Genomic DNA, 16,504 nt, shown 5'->3' with positions numbered 1-16,504 from the left:
GAGGAGCAGGTGGGGGGTGGCTGGGGCGTGTCAGGATGGGGGGTCGGTGACGGAGGAGCGGGTGGGGGGTGGCCGGGGCGTGTCAGGATGGGGGGTCGGTGACGGAGGAGCGGGTGGCTGGGGCGTGTCAGGATGGGGGGTCGGTGTCGGAGGAGCAGGTGGGGGGTGGCTGGGGCGTGTCAGGATGGGGGGTCGGTGACGGAGGAGCGGGTGGGGGGTGGCCGGGGCGTGTCAGGATGGGGGGTCGGTGACGGAGGAGCGGGTGGGGGGTGGCCGGGGCGTGTCAGGATGGGGGGTCGGTGACGGAGGAGCGGGTGGGGGGTGGCCGGGGCGTGTCAGGATGGGGGGTCGGTGACGGAGGAGCGGGTGGGGGGTGGCCGGGGCGTGTCAGGATGGGGGGTCGGTGACGGAGGAGCGGGTGGGGGGTGGCCGGGGCGTGTCAGGATGGGGGGTCGGTGACGGAGGAGCGGGTGGGGGGTGGCCGGGGCGTGTCAGGATGGGGGGTCGGTGACGGAGGAGCGGGTGGGGGGTGGCCGGGGCGTGTCAGGATGGGGGGTCGGTGACGGAGGAGCGGGTGGCTGGGGCGTGTCAGGATGGGGGGTCGGTGACTGAGAGCTGATGGGGGTGTCAGTGACCAGGGGGTGTCAGTGGCAGAGGGGGTGGGGTGCCGTTGACGCGGGAACGGTCTGTGACGTGGAGGTGCCGATCGCTGCGGCGACGAACGAGGCGGAGTCGAGGACAGCGCGCGCTGGCGCCCCGCGTTCCGCACGGTCCCGGCCGCGCTGGCCGCTTTGCCCCTCCCCCGGGCGGAGACAGGCGGAGGTCGCGACCATAGGCTGGGCCCGCCTGTCGGCCCTGGTGAGCGCGAGCGGGCGTGCGTTGCGCGCCTGCGCGGGGGGCAGTCGGGCTGGAGCCGGCGGCTGTGGCGATGAGCCGGAGCGGGGCTGCAGTGGCCGGAGGCGTGGCCAAGCGTGGCCGGCCCGCCAGCCCTCCCGATGGGTTCTGCACCCCCGAGAAGCGGGTCTCCGCCTGGGGGGCTATGGCCCCGGAGGGGCCCCACCCGCGGCACTGGGGCACCGAGCAGGTCTGCGACTTCCTCTGCCGCAACGGCTTTAGCGAGCCCGGCCTGCTGCGCCGCTTCCGAGGTACCGCCCGGGGCGGCTGGACCCTGCGGGGGGGGGCCGCTCTGCGAGCTCGGCCCGGCCCGGGCTCGGCCGGTGTTGCGGGCGGGGGGCGCCGGGCGAGCTCAGCTCGCCGCCCGCCCGGCTGGGCAGGGTGCTGCGCTGGGCGGAGCTCGCTGCGGCTCGGTGTCTCCGCCTGAGCCCTCGATTGGAAACCAGGCAGCGTCGGCCGCGCCCCGTTCCCACCCAGGCACGGTTTGGCTCAGTGCGGCAAGGCTGTGCGTTACCAGTGGGTGTCTGGCCCTCTCTGTCTTGTTACTTTTTACTGTGCTGGAGCCACAGGGAAACCCCCCAGAGAAAACAACCCATACCAGATCGTCGCTGGCGCCAGGCCTTCTTTGCATATTGCTATTACCCACTATACGTATATGTAGGGCTTGATGTTAGCCAGGATTGGGCACGCTGATGCGGCTACTGGGCTCCGTTAGTTTCTGTGTGATTTAAACCTACCTTTAGAAGTTGTCTGGGGCAAGTCTGTAGTACAAGATTAAGTCCACCTAACTTATATCAATGTCCAGCCATCACAGTAATGACAGGTTTCTGAGTGGTAGCCCTGTTAGTCTGTATCAGCAAAAAGAACGAGGAGTACTTGTGGCACCTTAGAGACTAACAAATTTATTTGGGCATAAGCTTTTGTGGGTGAAAACCCACTTCATCAGATGCATGGAGTGGAAAATACAGTAGGAGATATATACAGAGAACATGAAAAGATGGGAGTTGCTGTACCAATCCTAATGAGACAAATCAATTAAAGTGGGATATTATCAGCAGGAGGAAAAATCACTTTTGTTGTGGTAATGAGGATGGCTCATTTCAAACAGTTGACAAGAAGGTGTGAGTAATAAAATGACTTTTGCATGCCCACACTATGCTTCTTGTATTGCCAGTGTGTGTCTTCACCAGGAGTGCTTGCACCAATTTAACAGTCACCATAGGGCATTGTGGGAAGGCTTCTGAAAGGCAGCAACAGTGGATTGCAGCAACACAGTGTCTACACTGACCCTGACCTAACTACATCCACCTAAGTGCTCTCCCTCTTGCAGAGGTGGAGTTATTAAGTCAGCATAGTGGGTGAGTTAACATTGGTGAGAGCTACATTTTAGTGTAGACATAGGTGCCGAGTTCTGCTGGTGGGTGCTCGACTCCCCGCTGCCCCTGCTCCTTCCCGGTCCTGCCCTGCCCCCATTCCAATCCCTTCCCCAAAGTCCCCGCCCCAACTCCTCCCTCTCCCTGCCTCTATTCAACACCTTTCCCCAATCCCTGCACCCGTGTTCCTGTTCCTCCCACATCCCTCCCGCAGCTTGTTACACTGCAAAACAGCTGTTTTGCAGCAGCAAGCAGTGGGAGTAGAGTATCTGCATTTTCTTTCTAAATTGAGGCTCTCTTCACTAGAAATGCTGCAGCCGCAAAGCTGTAGCCCTTAAGTGTAGACACTTACTACAGCAAGAGTCACTGTAGTTAATCTCACTCCTTAAGAAGTGGTAGCTCGGTCGATGGAAGAGTTCGTTACACCAGGATTTAAATCAGTTTAACTACATCACTTGGATGTGGATTTTTCTCTCTCAACGATGTAGCTGAGTTGATCTAAATTCCTAGTGTAGACCTGGTCTGAGGCAATGTCTGCACTAGGAAGTTGTACCACTTTAACTTCACTCTTATAGTTAAAGTTGTACTCCCTTCCCCCCGCTTGTCCGTCCCCGTCCCCCCCCTCGGTCTTGGTACAGATATATCAATGGTAAAGTATTTTATTCCAATATAGTTGTTCCGGTACAGGAAGATGAATAAGTTATACCACTATAACAGCGTCCACACTAAGGGCTTGTCTACCCTGGCAATTTTTGTCGCCAAAAACTGCCTTTGGCAACAAAACAGCAAGAGCGTACGCACTACAATGGGACTTTTGTCACAAAAGACACCCAGTTTTGGCAACAAAAAACTTCTATCCCTACGAGAGACTTTTTTGTCTTTTCCCCTCCCTTTAGCATTGACAAAGAGCCAGTGTGGACACTGCTGATTGTTTTGGGGACAGAACTGTCTTCCACCAAAAAAGAAAAAGAGTACTTGTGGCACCTTAGAGACTAACAAATTTATTAGAGCGTAAGCTTTCGTGAGCTACAGCTCACTTCATCGGATCCTACAATACCTGCCCTGATTGCTCAGTGTTTTGATCTCTGCTGCCCTGCAGGCATGTGCCCCTCTCCTTTCAAAGCTAGGGGAAGTATCTGTGTGCCGCTCTGTTTGGGGAGGAAATCATTGGAATGCTCCTGTTCCGCCCTGCACTAGGAACACAGCAGCAGGACGACTGCTGCTGCAGGGGCAGGGGGACAGACTGCTGTGCTGCTTTGCCATTCCTCAGCATAGAGAGCTCACAGAGCTACTCATGCTGCTGCTCTCCGCAGCTGAGGGGGCTGTGGGAGAACTTGGAGAGAATCCCAAGATGTGCAGCGATCAGATCTTCCTTCCCACAACAGGTTTCAGAGGAACAGCCGTGGGATACATACCCGTGGTGGATTGCTTACCCTGTCGATGATGGTGTCCCCAATGTGGACATGGTCTGTTGACAGAGGGTGTAAGAGTGAACACCCTTTGGCGATTTTTGTTTTGTCGACTTTTGGGTGTCGATATAGGTTTTGTCAACAAAACTTGATAGTGTAGAAAAGCCCTAAAGGTTGTTCCAGTATTAATCGATAAAAAAAATCACCCCCCCCAACTGATGTCATTATACTGGTACAAACTTAGGGTGCAGACTAGGCCTAACCCTTGATGTTTGTGCTGATTTCACCTTCACTGCTTGTTGCTCTGATCACATCAACCTCTTTGAATCCCTTACCAAAAGCTTGTCTCTTTTGCTAACAGAATTTGGTCCCATAAAAAATATTACCTCGCCCATCTTGTCTCTCTGACAGCCTGGAACCAACACAGCTATATCAACATGCAAACACAATACTCTTCCATTATGTTAAAGTCAAGCTTCTTGTCCTAACTTTCAAGGCCCTTCATAGCTTTATTCTTACTGTTCTGTTTTAGGTTTTATATGGTGATCCTTAAACATAGTGTTGAAGAGTTTATCTAATCTTGTAATAATTAAGCCTCTCATTGTATTGATCTCCACTTTTCCCAGCCTGGACCATCTACAGTAACTCCCCACTTAACGTCCTCTCGCTTAACATTGTTTCAATCTTACGTCCCTGCTCCATTACGGAACATGCTCCTTTAAAGTTGTGCAATGCTCCGCTATAACGTAGTTTGGCCTCCTGCTTTGTCCATGGCTGGCAGCTCCCCTACGCGCTCGCCCTCCCGCCTGCCAGTGGACCCCAGCACCTTCCCCCTTGCTCCCTCCGCCTCCTGAATTTAGGCTTTGTCTACAGTTGAGGGCCAAATGTTTTGCTAAGTGAATTTTTAAAATAAAGTAACAAAAGGGTGAAAAGGATATTGTGTGCTGCATTATAAATGGGGAACTTTTAGAAAATCTCTAATAATGATGTTAGAAAATACTTTACAAATCTTACAATTTTGACCTTATCTGGAGTTTTGATTTGACCAAGGCTGGACACTATCATTGTCACTTAAATGCATATGAATATGATTTTTTTCCCCCTCATGAACTTAGAGCTTTAGTAAAATTGAAGTGGAGGCACTTGAGTTTCAAATGTCAAGATCTGAAATCTCATCCTACATGTAGTTCATAAATGAGATCTGGATATTTTAGGAGGATCCTATTATAAAGTGGATTATTTAACTAAATTAAAATAAATGTTAGACAGCAGTGCTTAAATACTTCCATTGTAAAGTATTCCAGAAGCTTAAATACTTACATGAAAGCCTAGAAGTAACAGTTGTTCCTTTAACTCCTCAGAAAATCAAATCACCGGGGCAGTGCTGCCTTACCTCACTAAATCTGAACTTAAAGACCTAGGAGTTGGGTAAGAACAACTTTTACTGATGTAGTAACATGAGCTAAGTGAACTTTTGAGACCATTTCCTGTCTGAGAAATTTTGGTCATTTAATAACTCTGGGATCTTTATTTCTCATCATTGGCTTTGTTTAACTGTCCTAAGTTTTGTTTATGCCTTAAAAAAACCCGATGGCGGTGGTATAAAGAGATCTGTTGGTGTTGATCTTCACTGAAACTAACCAAGGTTTAATACTACATCTTGGGGAAGAAAAGTCATCAGGTGATTCATTGCAAATGTCCTTTGATTCCTGTGGTGTGATATTTCAGTATCTTGTCTTGGTTAGCTCACCTCTTATTTGCTATTGTGTAATTCAGGTATTCATGTCAAGGCTGACAGCTTGTTAGAAATGAAACACCTTGATATGCTTGGAGTGATGTGTAAAAGTGTGTACATTTTGTAAAATACTTCTTGATTTAAAAATAGGGGTTGTAATTATTTGAAAAGAGATATATAAGCCAATTGGTAAACAGAGCTAAAAACTGATTGAGGATGTCATTTTATGTGCAGCTGGCTTTGTTCTGTGACTGTTGGGTTATTTGGGGGTAATATTGTGCCCTGTGGCAGAATGTATAACTATCGCAATTATTATAAAAGAGATGTGAAAAACATTTGCAAGAAGAACAGGTTAAAGATGACAAGGAGATAACTGGAACAGAATTTGTTATTAGCTTGTAGTTGTATGTATATTATCAACTGTTATGGATGCTGGTATATTCCATGTGTATGGCTCAGTGGAGAGGGTGCAAACTTTAGGAGGCATGTTTAAATGAGGTGGCTAGTGGACAGTGTTGATTAAACAAATGAGAATTTAACACTAGATTAAATACAAAACTGACTAAAGTTGTTTGTGCATCTGAACACCTTGATATACACTGATGCTACTTTGCATTAATATAACACCTTTGTAATTCCAGGATCTCAAAGCACTTTACAACTTGAGAGTTTTAGTTATATGATCACACATTTTTTTTTCCACAGGATCCCTGCTCATTCAGTGAACAGGCAGGATCTGTTCTAGGGATGAATCAGGTTTGTACAGTAAAGGAGGCTGTTGTCTGTAAGACTCCTATTTCATTTCTCACTGAAGTTGGAAGGTGTGTAATGAATGAAGCTGAGAATTACAGCAGTGAGATGGTCTCATAGTTAGTCAGTTGAATGCTTCCCTGGAGAATGGGATTCTATCTGCCTCTGCCACAGAGTTCCTGTGTGGTGCTGGGCAAGTGGCTTAGACCAGACTGTTCACAGGTGCTCAGTAACTGTGTGAGCCTCATCTTCTGGTGCCTGATTTGAGACCCTTGGGTCCAATTTGCAGAAGTGCTGAGCACTCATACCTGAAACTGCATTCATTGGGAGTTAGGTGTTGAACACACTAATTCCTAGTTCTCTGAAAAATCAGGTCTTGGGTATGTCAAATTGCACACCCAAAATTAGTGGACACTTTTGACCTTAATCTCTGTGCCCCATCTATAAAATGAGGGATAATACCAACTCTTCACCTTAGCAGAGTGTTGTGAAAATCAATGACTATTTGTGCAGGTCTCAGATACTATGGTGATTTAAGCACCGGAGAAAAGTCCATGAGGAAATTAATAATTCTATCTTCAGAGTAAGATTTGAATAGTGTGCAGTAAATCTAGCCTGGAGCCATGCACTGAACAACAAGGAGAAAACCCCGGAAATGAGGAAGGCCTTCAGAAAATGAATGTACAGAGTGACCACCTGTAAAAGAGGTCTTGATTAGCATCACATAGGAACTCTGTGGCAAAGGCAGGGATAGAATCCAGGTCTCCAGGGTAGCATGTAACTGCCTTACCAGTGAACACCCTCCATTCTTTGCATGGAATGAGGTAGGAGTCCTGTGGAAAAAGTAGTGTGTGACCATGTGATTATAATGGTACTGTAGTTCAAGAAAGGTGAATTAGGTTGCATTAGCACCCTAATTCTGGCATTTCCGAACTTGAGTGCCTGACTTGAAATTTAACACTGTGTTTCTCACAAGTTTTTTGTGTAAAAATACATGACAAAAACCTGGGTAAACTTTACTGTGTAGACAAGTCCTGTATCTCATATGGGAACGGGAATAGGCTCTACCAATATAAGCCACTTTGCACTGGTATAACTGCCTCAACAGTATGGCTTGTAATGGTATAAGTATTTCCGTGCAACAGATCACATTCTTAAACAGATAGTTATACCTGTACAAAACCTGCGTGTAGACCAGTCTCCAATTCAGTGTCGAGGAGAAATGAATCCTATATTAGGTCATTTTATAAGAAGTCCTTTCCTGCTCGGGCACATTGTTCTTATGCTTCTACTTTGTGACTCATGTTTTCTTTTGTTATCAGAAACAAGTCTTAGTAAAAGGACTTAAAAGCAGATTTAAATTCTACTTTCACTTTGGCTTTTGGTGATTAGCCACATCATCACCTTATTTATAATAATTGGTAAAAAAAAAAAGAAAACCAACATTACTGTAGTTAAGGTTGGCTGGTGATAGCTTGTGCCCTCCCAAAATGTCAAATTCAGCAAAAGTCAAACTTGAGAAAATCAAGAAATACGTTCCCATGCAGCCGTAACTCTGCATCCCCTTGGTTGGCAACACACAGTGGTAATTAGGTGCATGCCCTCCAGCTGCATTTACTGTTTCAGGGGTAGCTGTATTGAATGGTGGAGGAAAGCTTTTTTTCTGTTTGCTTTTACGTTATAAACTCTCTGGTCTTTAGCCCCAGATACTCTACATGGCTGATGTCCGCTCTCAGATTTAGTGTGTTTCAGCTGCTATGACTAGTACAGACACGGTTCAGATGTTTCAAGATGATTCAACAAAACAAGGGAAGACTAATTTTGACATTTCTCAGGTGTTTTTTTTTTTTTTTTTTCAAAGACAAAACAAGCAAATGGTGGGGTGTGTGTGTGTGGGGGGGGAGAAATAAACCACATTCTCCTTCCTCAGTTCACTTTGACATCCCTGATGCTATCATATTTCTTCCCTTCTGTTCCCTATCTCTCCTCTTCAGTGGTTTCCTGCAGCTGGATTAACACGTTCTTCAGACTCTCTCATTGTCATAGAACCTTCTGATGCCAATATTCCATTCCCTTTCTAGGGAATCTCCTTCCCTGGAGGTTTTCCAAAAGAGGCTGGATAGCCATCTGTTTTGGATGGTTTAGACCCAACAAATCCAGCATCTTGGCTCTTGCAAGTCCCTTGTAACCCTATGATTCTAAAGGGACATGCAGCTTGTTAAATGGTGGTAAGAGTGGGAAAGCATCCTTCCATGTGTACTTCATTGCACAAGGACCAATTAATATATCAGTGTGAGGCTAAAATTGAAAACTGCCCCCATCTTCAGTTTCCACAGGCATGCAGAAGAAATGGGTAACTAAAGACACTGAGCCAATCACTTCACTGAACTCTTCTTCCAGCTCTGCTCACCCTGTTGTGCCCATGCTGCACTTTGGGAAGGGTGCAAGTTACTAGTTCTGCATGCTTTTTCTGTAGTACAGCAGAAGTACAGCTGCCTTTCATTGATATTTACAAGAAAATCAGATTCAGAAACCAGCTTTCATTTGTAGTCTTGGGCTGTCTCTGCTGACCAGGAAGTATTTCTAGGATATTTGAATGTGGGTCAGGTCAGATCAGCAGCTTGATTTGGAAGGAGGGAGCCTATAATTTTTTAAAAATGTGATTATTTTTAAATTCACTTGAGATGCAGGTTGTCCTTGCTTAGATTACTTGCAGGAGAGGCTAGCCTATACTGCATGTATACTGTGAGAAGGGGAAATTCCTGTTCACACTGTAGCATAAAATCCAGTTACAACAGTGTAAGAACAGCCATGTCTGAACATAGTCCTCATGCTCAGCTCTGCCAGAACTTTGTTAGTGAGTTGTTGTTTTGAACATGTTTTTATCTAACACATTTTTTTTTGCGCTACTGTGGACAGGGCTTGTGAATAGTTATATTTAACTATTGTAGGGTATAGAATGAACCCACAGAATTGCCGTGTGGTTCTCCGCCAGCTGGCTTACATGTTCAGTATTTTTGAATAAATGGAGGAAAACTGTTTGTAAAGGAATGCCAAAGGGTATCCTGCCCCACCCTTTGTCTCCTCTTCAGCACAAGGTCCTCTGAGACAGAATATTGGACCTGAAGGTTCTATAACAACTGGCAAATCTCAGTTGATAAAATAATAGGTTTGAAACCTTCAGCGTCTTTGATCATCCCTATCAAGGAGCCATTAATTTGTTGACATCGTAACTTTATCTCTGTGCCTGATTTTATGTTCCGAAGTAGATGTCTGGCACTTCTGACTTTGCTCACTGAACTAGAATATTAATTTCTGTATCAGGTGACTGAGCCTGATGGGAATCATTGGAGCTCGATGGGGATTGTTGGGTAGATATTTTAGTCCTCCCTGTGCATTGTGATGGGATCCTGAACTATCCCTGACAAGAATAAAGTCTCAGCTTTGGGTATTTCTTGTGGTAACTACACTACTTTCCTTGGTACGCTTGGTGACATGAGACAAGCTTTCTTAAATATTACTTAACATTTGTGGGCTTAAACCTAAAGCAAAGAAAAGTTATCTTAGGTCTCATTTACAAATCAGATTCTTTAGTTCCTGTCCTCTTTATAGCTGCCCTTTCTGTTGATAGTTAGTTATCATGTGTCTTGTCACTTCTATTTTCTCCAGATTAACCATGCCCAATTCAGCTTTTTCTCATATAGGCTTATTTTTCCAGTCAATTTTATTGTTCCCTGAATTTTCATGTCATTTTTGACATGCATCAAACTGAACATACTACACCTCGAGCCACTCCTGGATACAGCATGTTAATTGTTGCCTGTTTCACTCAGGATAGTCTGAGTTTATACAGTGCGTTTTAAAAGATAGTGTTGGATAACTCCTTTGCATTCTGTTGTCCTGTATAACCCCCGAGGTCCTTCTCAATGACACTATTGTCTAAGCAGAATTACTCTCTCTAAGATGGTGTCAGTGTACTTTTTTGCATTGTTCAAAACTCTTCTTTAATCCATTATTATAGCTTTGCTATAGTTAGATTAAGACTAACTTTCTCTTTAAAGCTTGATCCTTCTAAGGGCTTGTCTACACTTAAGACACTACAGCAGCACAGTTGCACCACTGTAGTGCTTCAGTGTAGACACTGCCTGTGCTAATGGGAAGGGTTCTGAAGGTAGTCTCCTCACTGAAGAGCTACAGCAGTGCAGCTGCAGTGCTGAAGGGTTTTAAGTGTAGACAAGCCCGCAGATTTCCTTGCAACTTGGTGCCTCTCCTAGGGGCACGGAATTCTGTTTTAGCGATTCAGATTTAGGGCCATTCACCACGGGGCTCCTCAGATACAGCACCTGAAAAAAAACAACCCAGCTTTTCTTAAAGTTGAGAGATTCCAGAAACCTTTCTTTGGTCACAAGTAGAGATCAGACTAGTGCTGAGATCATTATACCAGGTTTCTAGCAGTTGTAGGTTACTCATGTCATGACATTGCCCTTGTTTTTCCTTTTATCTTTACCCCAAGGCTTTCAACAGGTCTGCCTCTCACTATCTCCACCTCAGTGCAAGTGTATACATCTCTGATGTATAAGGCAACACCTCCTCCCCTTTTCCCTGCCTGTCCTTCCTGAACAAGCTGTACTCTTCTATACCAATATTCCAGTCAAGTGAATTATTTCCCCCATAAGTTTCTGTGATGGCACTTATGTTATAATTTTGAGTATTCACTAATATTTCTAGTTCGTTTATTCCCCATACTTTTTGTATCAGTATACAGACATCTTAGATGTTCATTAGATTTCCCTTCTATTCCTTTTGACTCTTCTTTGCCCCTGCTATGTATTCCGCCGCGCCCTCCCCTCCGCCCCCCCCAGATTCCATCCTTCACCTACGTGTCCATGTTCTGGACTTCCCTGTGGGCTTTTATCTGCTATCCTATATCAAACCTACTTTAAAGCCCACCTCACTAGGTTAGCCAGTCTGTATCTGAAGATTCTCTTCCCCTTCCTTGGTAGGTGGAACCCCATGTGTTCTCAGCAATTCTTCTTCCTGGAACGGCATCCCATTGTCGAGGAAGCTGAAGCCCTGTGCAGCTCATGAGAAAGTTTGTTATAAATTTGTAGTGCCCTTTTAAATACCAGCATTATCTTAGTTAAGGTTTGGGCTAAGCAATAGAAATAAAAGAAATATAGTTAACTGGGTACCAGGTGCACTAAATAATTTATTATATAAGTTTGCTTAGAAATAAATGCTTAGTTCAGTGGCTAGGGAAAAATATAGCAAAGTGAGAAAAGGAAAAAAACCTTGAAGAGAGCAGAGTGTAGCCCTAAACTGCCTCATCCGTCTTTTGGTTATTGGACCTTAGCCAATGACATCACTTGTGTGTTATAGTGTATAAAAAGCAAGGTTTTCTAGGGGTTTCTTTGTCAAAGTTTTCCTTACACATCTGGAGTTACACAATGATGGGAATGTACTTCCCAGGCCTGACCCTGTTGTAGGTATGTTGGACAATGCTTATATTGTTGCTAGGATATAGAATAAAATAGTGTATATTCTTAAATTGATATTTTGGTTGTAACCATCACCAAGTGACCAATGAACTAATAAAGAAGTACTGGTGTGGAAACTACTGATAAACATTAATAAACTTATGAAAATTATTTCAACAGGGATAAATGGGAATTGGTGACAGGGAAAGGAAGAAGGGTTGCAGGGCTTGGGTAAGAATAAAGGAGATAGGAACTGGGGGAGAAGGAGGGAACAAGACTGAAAGGGTCAGAGAATGCGAGGGGTAGCAGAAGAAGATGGGGACTTAAGGATAGCGGGACCTGTCAGCGGTGAATTCTTCCCTTCCCTGTATTTGCTGCGGTCTTGGGAAGCCCTACACTCTGTTCAGGGGTCTGAGTCAATCTCCCTTCTTGCTTTGTGTTCTGGAATTTGGGGGACCCTGCTTCTCTTGAGGTGTCTGAGCTCCTTCCCCTCCTCCTCCATAGGAGCTGGGATCTGTGGTTGGGGAACTAAAGGTAATGTACATTTAAAAACATGAATTCCAGAAAATGAATAGTTAGGATACATCTCACCCCTGTGTGGGGAAAGAGGGGCTTGCCAGAGTGCGGGGGAAGGACCCAGTTTGGAGGAGGGGCTGGCTGTGTGGACCTGAGACATGGCTGTGGAAGCCTGGCTGAACCAGGGGAAGGAGTCCCGACTGGAGCTAGGTAGCAGGAATGAAGGGCCCAGCTTGAGCTACATAAGTAAGGAAGAGTGCGGCCCTCCAGTAAGCTGTTGCCTGTGATGTGTATAGAGCAGCATAGGGCAGGAGACGGCAAGGAGCAGCTTCTTACAAACTAATGGTTTGATGGGAAGGGGTGGGGGAGCTTAAATGTTGGAGTGGGGGGGCCTACATCACTGGTTCTCAACCCAGGGTATGTGCACCCCTGGGGGTACTCAGAGGTGTTCCAGGGGATACATCAACTCATCTAGAGATTTGCCTAATTTTACAACAGGCTACAGAAAAAGCACTAGCAAAGTCAGTACAAACTAAAATTTCATATAGACAGTGACTTGTTTATACTGCTCTGTACACTGAAATGTAAGTACAATATTTATATTCCAGTCAATTGATTTTATAATTATATGGCAAAAATAAGTAAGCAGTTTTTCAATAATAGTGTTCTGTGACACTTTTGTATTTTACGTCTGATTTTGTAAGCAAGTTGTTTTTAAGTGAGGTGTAGCTTGGGGGTTTGCAAGACAAATCAGACTCCTGAAAGTGGCATAGTAGTCTGGAAAGGTTGAGAGCCACTGGCCTACGTGTTGTGGGGCAGAGGTGGAGAGTAAGAGAAACACCAGTTATCTCTCAGGTGTAAAGTTACTGTGACAACTATGGTTAGGGCCCTACCAAATTCATGGCCGCGAAAAATGAGTCACGGACTGTGAAATGTGGTTCCTCGTGAAGTCTGGTGCGTTGTGTGCTTTTACCCTATACCATACAGATTTCATAGGGGAGACATCAAACTGGGGGCCTTGACCCAAAAGGGAGTTTCAGAGGGGTGGCAATGTTATTTTAGGGGGGTTGCAGTGTTGCCACCCTTATTTCTGTGCTGCCTTCAGAGCTGGGTGGCTAGAGAGCAGCGGCTGTTGGCCGGGCACCCAGCTCTGAAGGCAGCGCTCCGCAAACTGCAGTGCAGAAGTAAGGGTGGCAATACCATACCAGGTCATCCTTACTTCTGTGCTTCCACTGGCAGTGGCTCTGCCTTCAGAGCTGGGCTCCCAGCCAGCAGCCGGCTGCCCACAGAAGGCAGTGCCGCAGCCAGCAGCAACGCAGAAGTAAGGTTAGCAGTACCGCAATCCCCTCCCCTTACAATAACCTTGTGACTCCCCCTCCCCCCAACTGCTTTTTGGGTCAGGACCCCTACAATTACAACACCCTGGAATTTCAGATTTAATTAGCTGAAATAATGAAATTTACGATTTTTAAAATCCTATGATCATGAAATTGACCAATATGGATGTGAATTTGGTAGGGCCCTAACTATGTTATATGGACCATGGATTAGATTTCTCTCACCAGCCCTGTGAGTAACTACACTTTGGAAACATTTCAAAGTATGACCATTATCACCATTCCTCTGCATCAAAAGCATAGAGGAGTGGGGACGAGCACTGAGGAATCACATCACAACTGTGGCCTAGTCAGACTGGAACTATTCCTAGCTCTGTCACTGGCCAGCTGGGTGACCTTGGGCAAGCCATTTTGGCTCTGTGCTTCAGTTTCCTAGGTGTAAAATGAGGATAATGATGTAAAGTTATTTGAGATCTACTGATGGAAATCACTATATAAAAGCTAGGTCTTTTGATTATTGCCTGGCCACAGTAGCATATTGGCTGCAAACCTACATGAGGCCTACAACTGTCTAAATGACCATTAACTCCTTCCAACAAACATTTTTCTTTGTTTTTTTTTTTTAAAAAGAAAGCCCCTAGGAAATCAAATGGCAAAAAAATTGGTTAATGCAGAGGTAAGGTTATCTGGTGAAGGCTTGTGCACTTCCAAAACATAAAATTCAGCAAAACTTAGACTTCTGAAAACCAGGAAATATAGTTAATGTGTAAACACTTGGGCAACCTTAATTCTAACCTCTTTGAGTGATGCTCCAAAACAGCCATCATACATGTACTTTCACTCTGTCTTTTCACTGTAATGGACAGGCATCAACTACTCTTGCCTTATGCTCAAACACTGAGCCTCTTTCCCCAACAGAATACCACACTTCTAAAATTTAATAGCTCCTTCGTACCGTTTTAGAACCCCTTCACTCGAGCAGTATCCTGGGCGCAAAACCGATACTTTCCCTCCCCTATCGCTAAATCCACAGACTGCTCTTCTATCCCACCTCGTGACTGACAATACCCATGGCAAGAAGACCCCAGTGCCCTGCTACTGATACAATCTACACAATTCTGTATTGAAAAGAAGCAGACTGGAACCCCAAGGTACATATGGAACTCTTTCCTTTGGTAAGACAAATGAGAGGGACTCAGACCCAGATCTCATATCACAATCACAGTTCTTCCAAGCTGCTGCAACTAATTCCTCCACCATTCAGTACAGCTACACCAAACACGGTGAATGCAGTTGGAACGCATGCAGATAATTGCCAGTTCCAAGGGGTCAGATTAAAGTTGCGTGGGTATTTACCTTAACACTATTTCCTGGTTTTTCAGAAATCTGAGGTTTTGCTGACCTCCATATTCTGGAGCTATTACCAGGCAACCTTAACTCTGCATTAACAAAGTTTTTTTTTCCAATTCAAATTGTACTGTATGTGTGATGTCGATTGGATTGTCCTCCACTGGGCACATCTGTTTGTATCTGCCATAGTATAGCTGTTCATCACGTACACAGGTAAAGTTTGAATGGCAACTATTTTTTCTTCGGTTCTGGATCCTTCTCTAGGTTAGAGGTTTTTCTCTTCGGCTTCACCCACCCTGACTTTAGCTTTGTTAAAAATGTATATTTTGAGATTGAATACTGACTCATTAGAAATGAAATGAATGTAGATTGCTGCGAGAATTGTCTCCTGTACTATGTCCTGTGGCTACTCCCGCTCTGGGATGTGTTCCCTGTGGGTAGGGGCAGAAGAACTTGTTTAGGTCATGTCAACAGTGCAAACTTGGGGCTTGTGCCACTGAAAGTTGCATCAACCACACAGTTAACATGTAGCTCAGGCACGTGCGTGCTTGGCCACTTACATCAGCACTTTGCATCAACAAGCACTCCTGGTAAGTATGCAAAGTGCAGTGCATCATGGATAGATATTCCAGTGTACTATGCACCACCTGTCGGTGCAGTGCCTTTTGAGAGATTTTCACAATCTGTTGTGGAGTAGAAATGAGTCACTGTGGGAGCTAGGGGTCAAGTTCTCATCATGCAACTATCTAATACATAATGCCATCCCTATTCTCATAGCTTTCATTTTTTTAAAAAAATCCCACAAACCTGTGTGGTGCTTGTCATTTATCTGTGGCAGAAACATGGAGCTCACACAGCTCTGCACTGTTGTCACGAACATTGCAAACACAAAATGCATGATCCTCTGATGTTTTCAGAACCACAGGAAGTACCCCAACAACAGACATGACAATTTCTTAAGCACATGTTGTTAAGGGCCACAGTGAAGAACAATTCCCATTGTTTGCATTCGCAGAGGAGCTACAGATGGTGGACCACCACTTTTGGGCCTGAGAAATGAGTACTGACTGGTGGATTGCATTGTAATGCATGTTTGGGATGACGAGTGGTGGTTGCAGAACTTTCAAATATGAAAGGTCATGTTGCTGAATCTGTGTACAGAACTTGCGCCAGCCCTCCAGTGCATGGCACCAGAATGAGAGCTGCATTGTCTGCTGAGAATCAAGTGGTATAATGCTGAATTGCCATAGGTCAATGGGAAATCATTGGTATTGGAAAATCCACAGTGGGGGCTATTTCATGCAAGTGTATAGTGTACTAATCATCTGCTATGCAGGACTCTGACTCTCAGCAATGTGCAGGACATCGTAGATAGATCTGCCGCTATGGGGCTTCTGTACTGTGATAGGGTGATAGATGGCACACATATCTGTATTCAGTCCCCAGCCCACCTTGCCACAAAGTCCATCAATAGGAAAAGGGCTGCTTTTCAATGGTTATGCAAGTGCTAATGGATCACTGGGGGAGCTTCACTGTTACCAGTGGGGGCTGGTCAAGGAAGATGAATGATGCTCGGGTTTTTAAGAACAGAGGACTGTTCAGAAAGCTGCAAGCAGAGACAGACAGGTTTTTCCTGCAAATGGTAATCTGCCAATGTTGAAAT

General features: G+C 45.4%; 1 protein-coding gene across 3 annotated transcripts in view; it reads left to right on the top strand.

Annotated features, from left to right (window-relative positions):
- The first annotated feature begins 880 nt into the window (after positions 1-880).
- Positions 881-16,504, top strand: part of SAMHD1 (SAM and HD domain containing deoxynucleoside triphosphate triphosphohydrolase 1) — a 65,593-nt gene continuing 49,969 nt past the window's right edge. Inside the window, exons 1-2 of one of the 3 annotated variants that reach the window (XM_048819795.2) lie at positions 881-1,145; positions 5,038-5,104. In XM_048819795.2, the coding sequence (XP_048675752.1) occupies positions 929-1,145; positions 5,038-5,104 (284 nt within the window). In that variant the 5' untranslated portion in view covers positions 881-928. The remainder of the gene's footprint in view (positions 1,146-5,037; positions 5,105-16,504) is intronic. The other 2 variants (XM_048819794.2, XM_075118849.1) reach the window with 2 other exon arrangements.

Source organism: Caretta caretta, chromosome 13, assembly GCF_965140235.1.
Source record: "Caretta caretta isolate rCarCar2 chromosome 13, rCarCar1.hap1, whole genome shotgun sequence".
In the NCBI taxonomy this organism is placed as follows: Eukaryota; Metazoa; Chordata; order Testudines; family Cheloniidae; genus Caretta; species Caretta caretta.
This window is presented reverse-complemented; position numbering and strand designations above follow the sequence as displayed.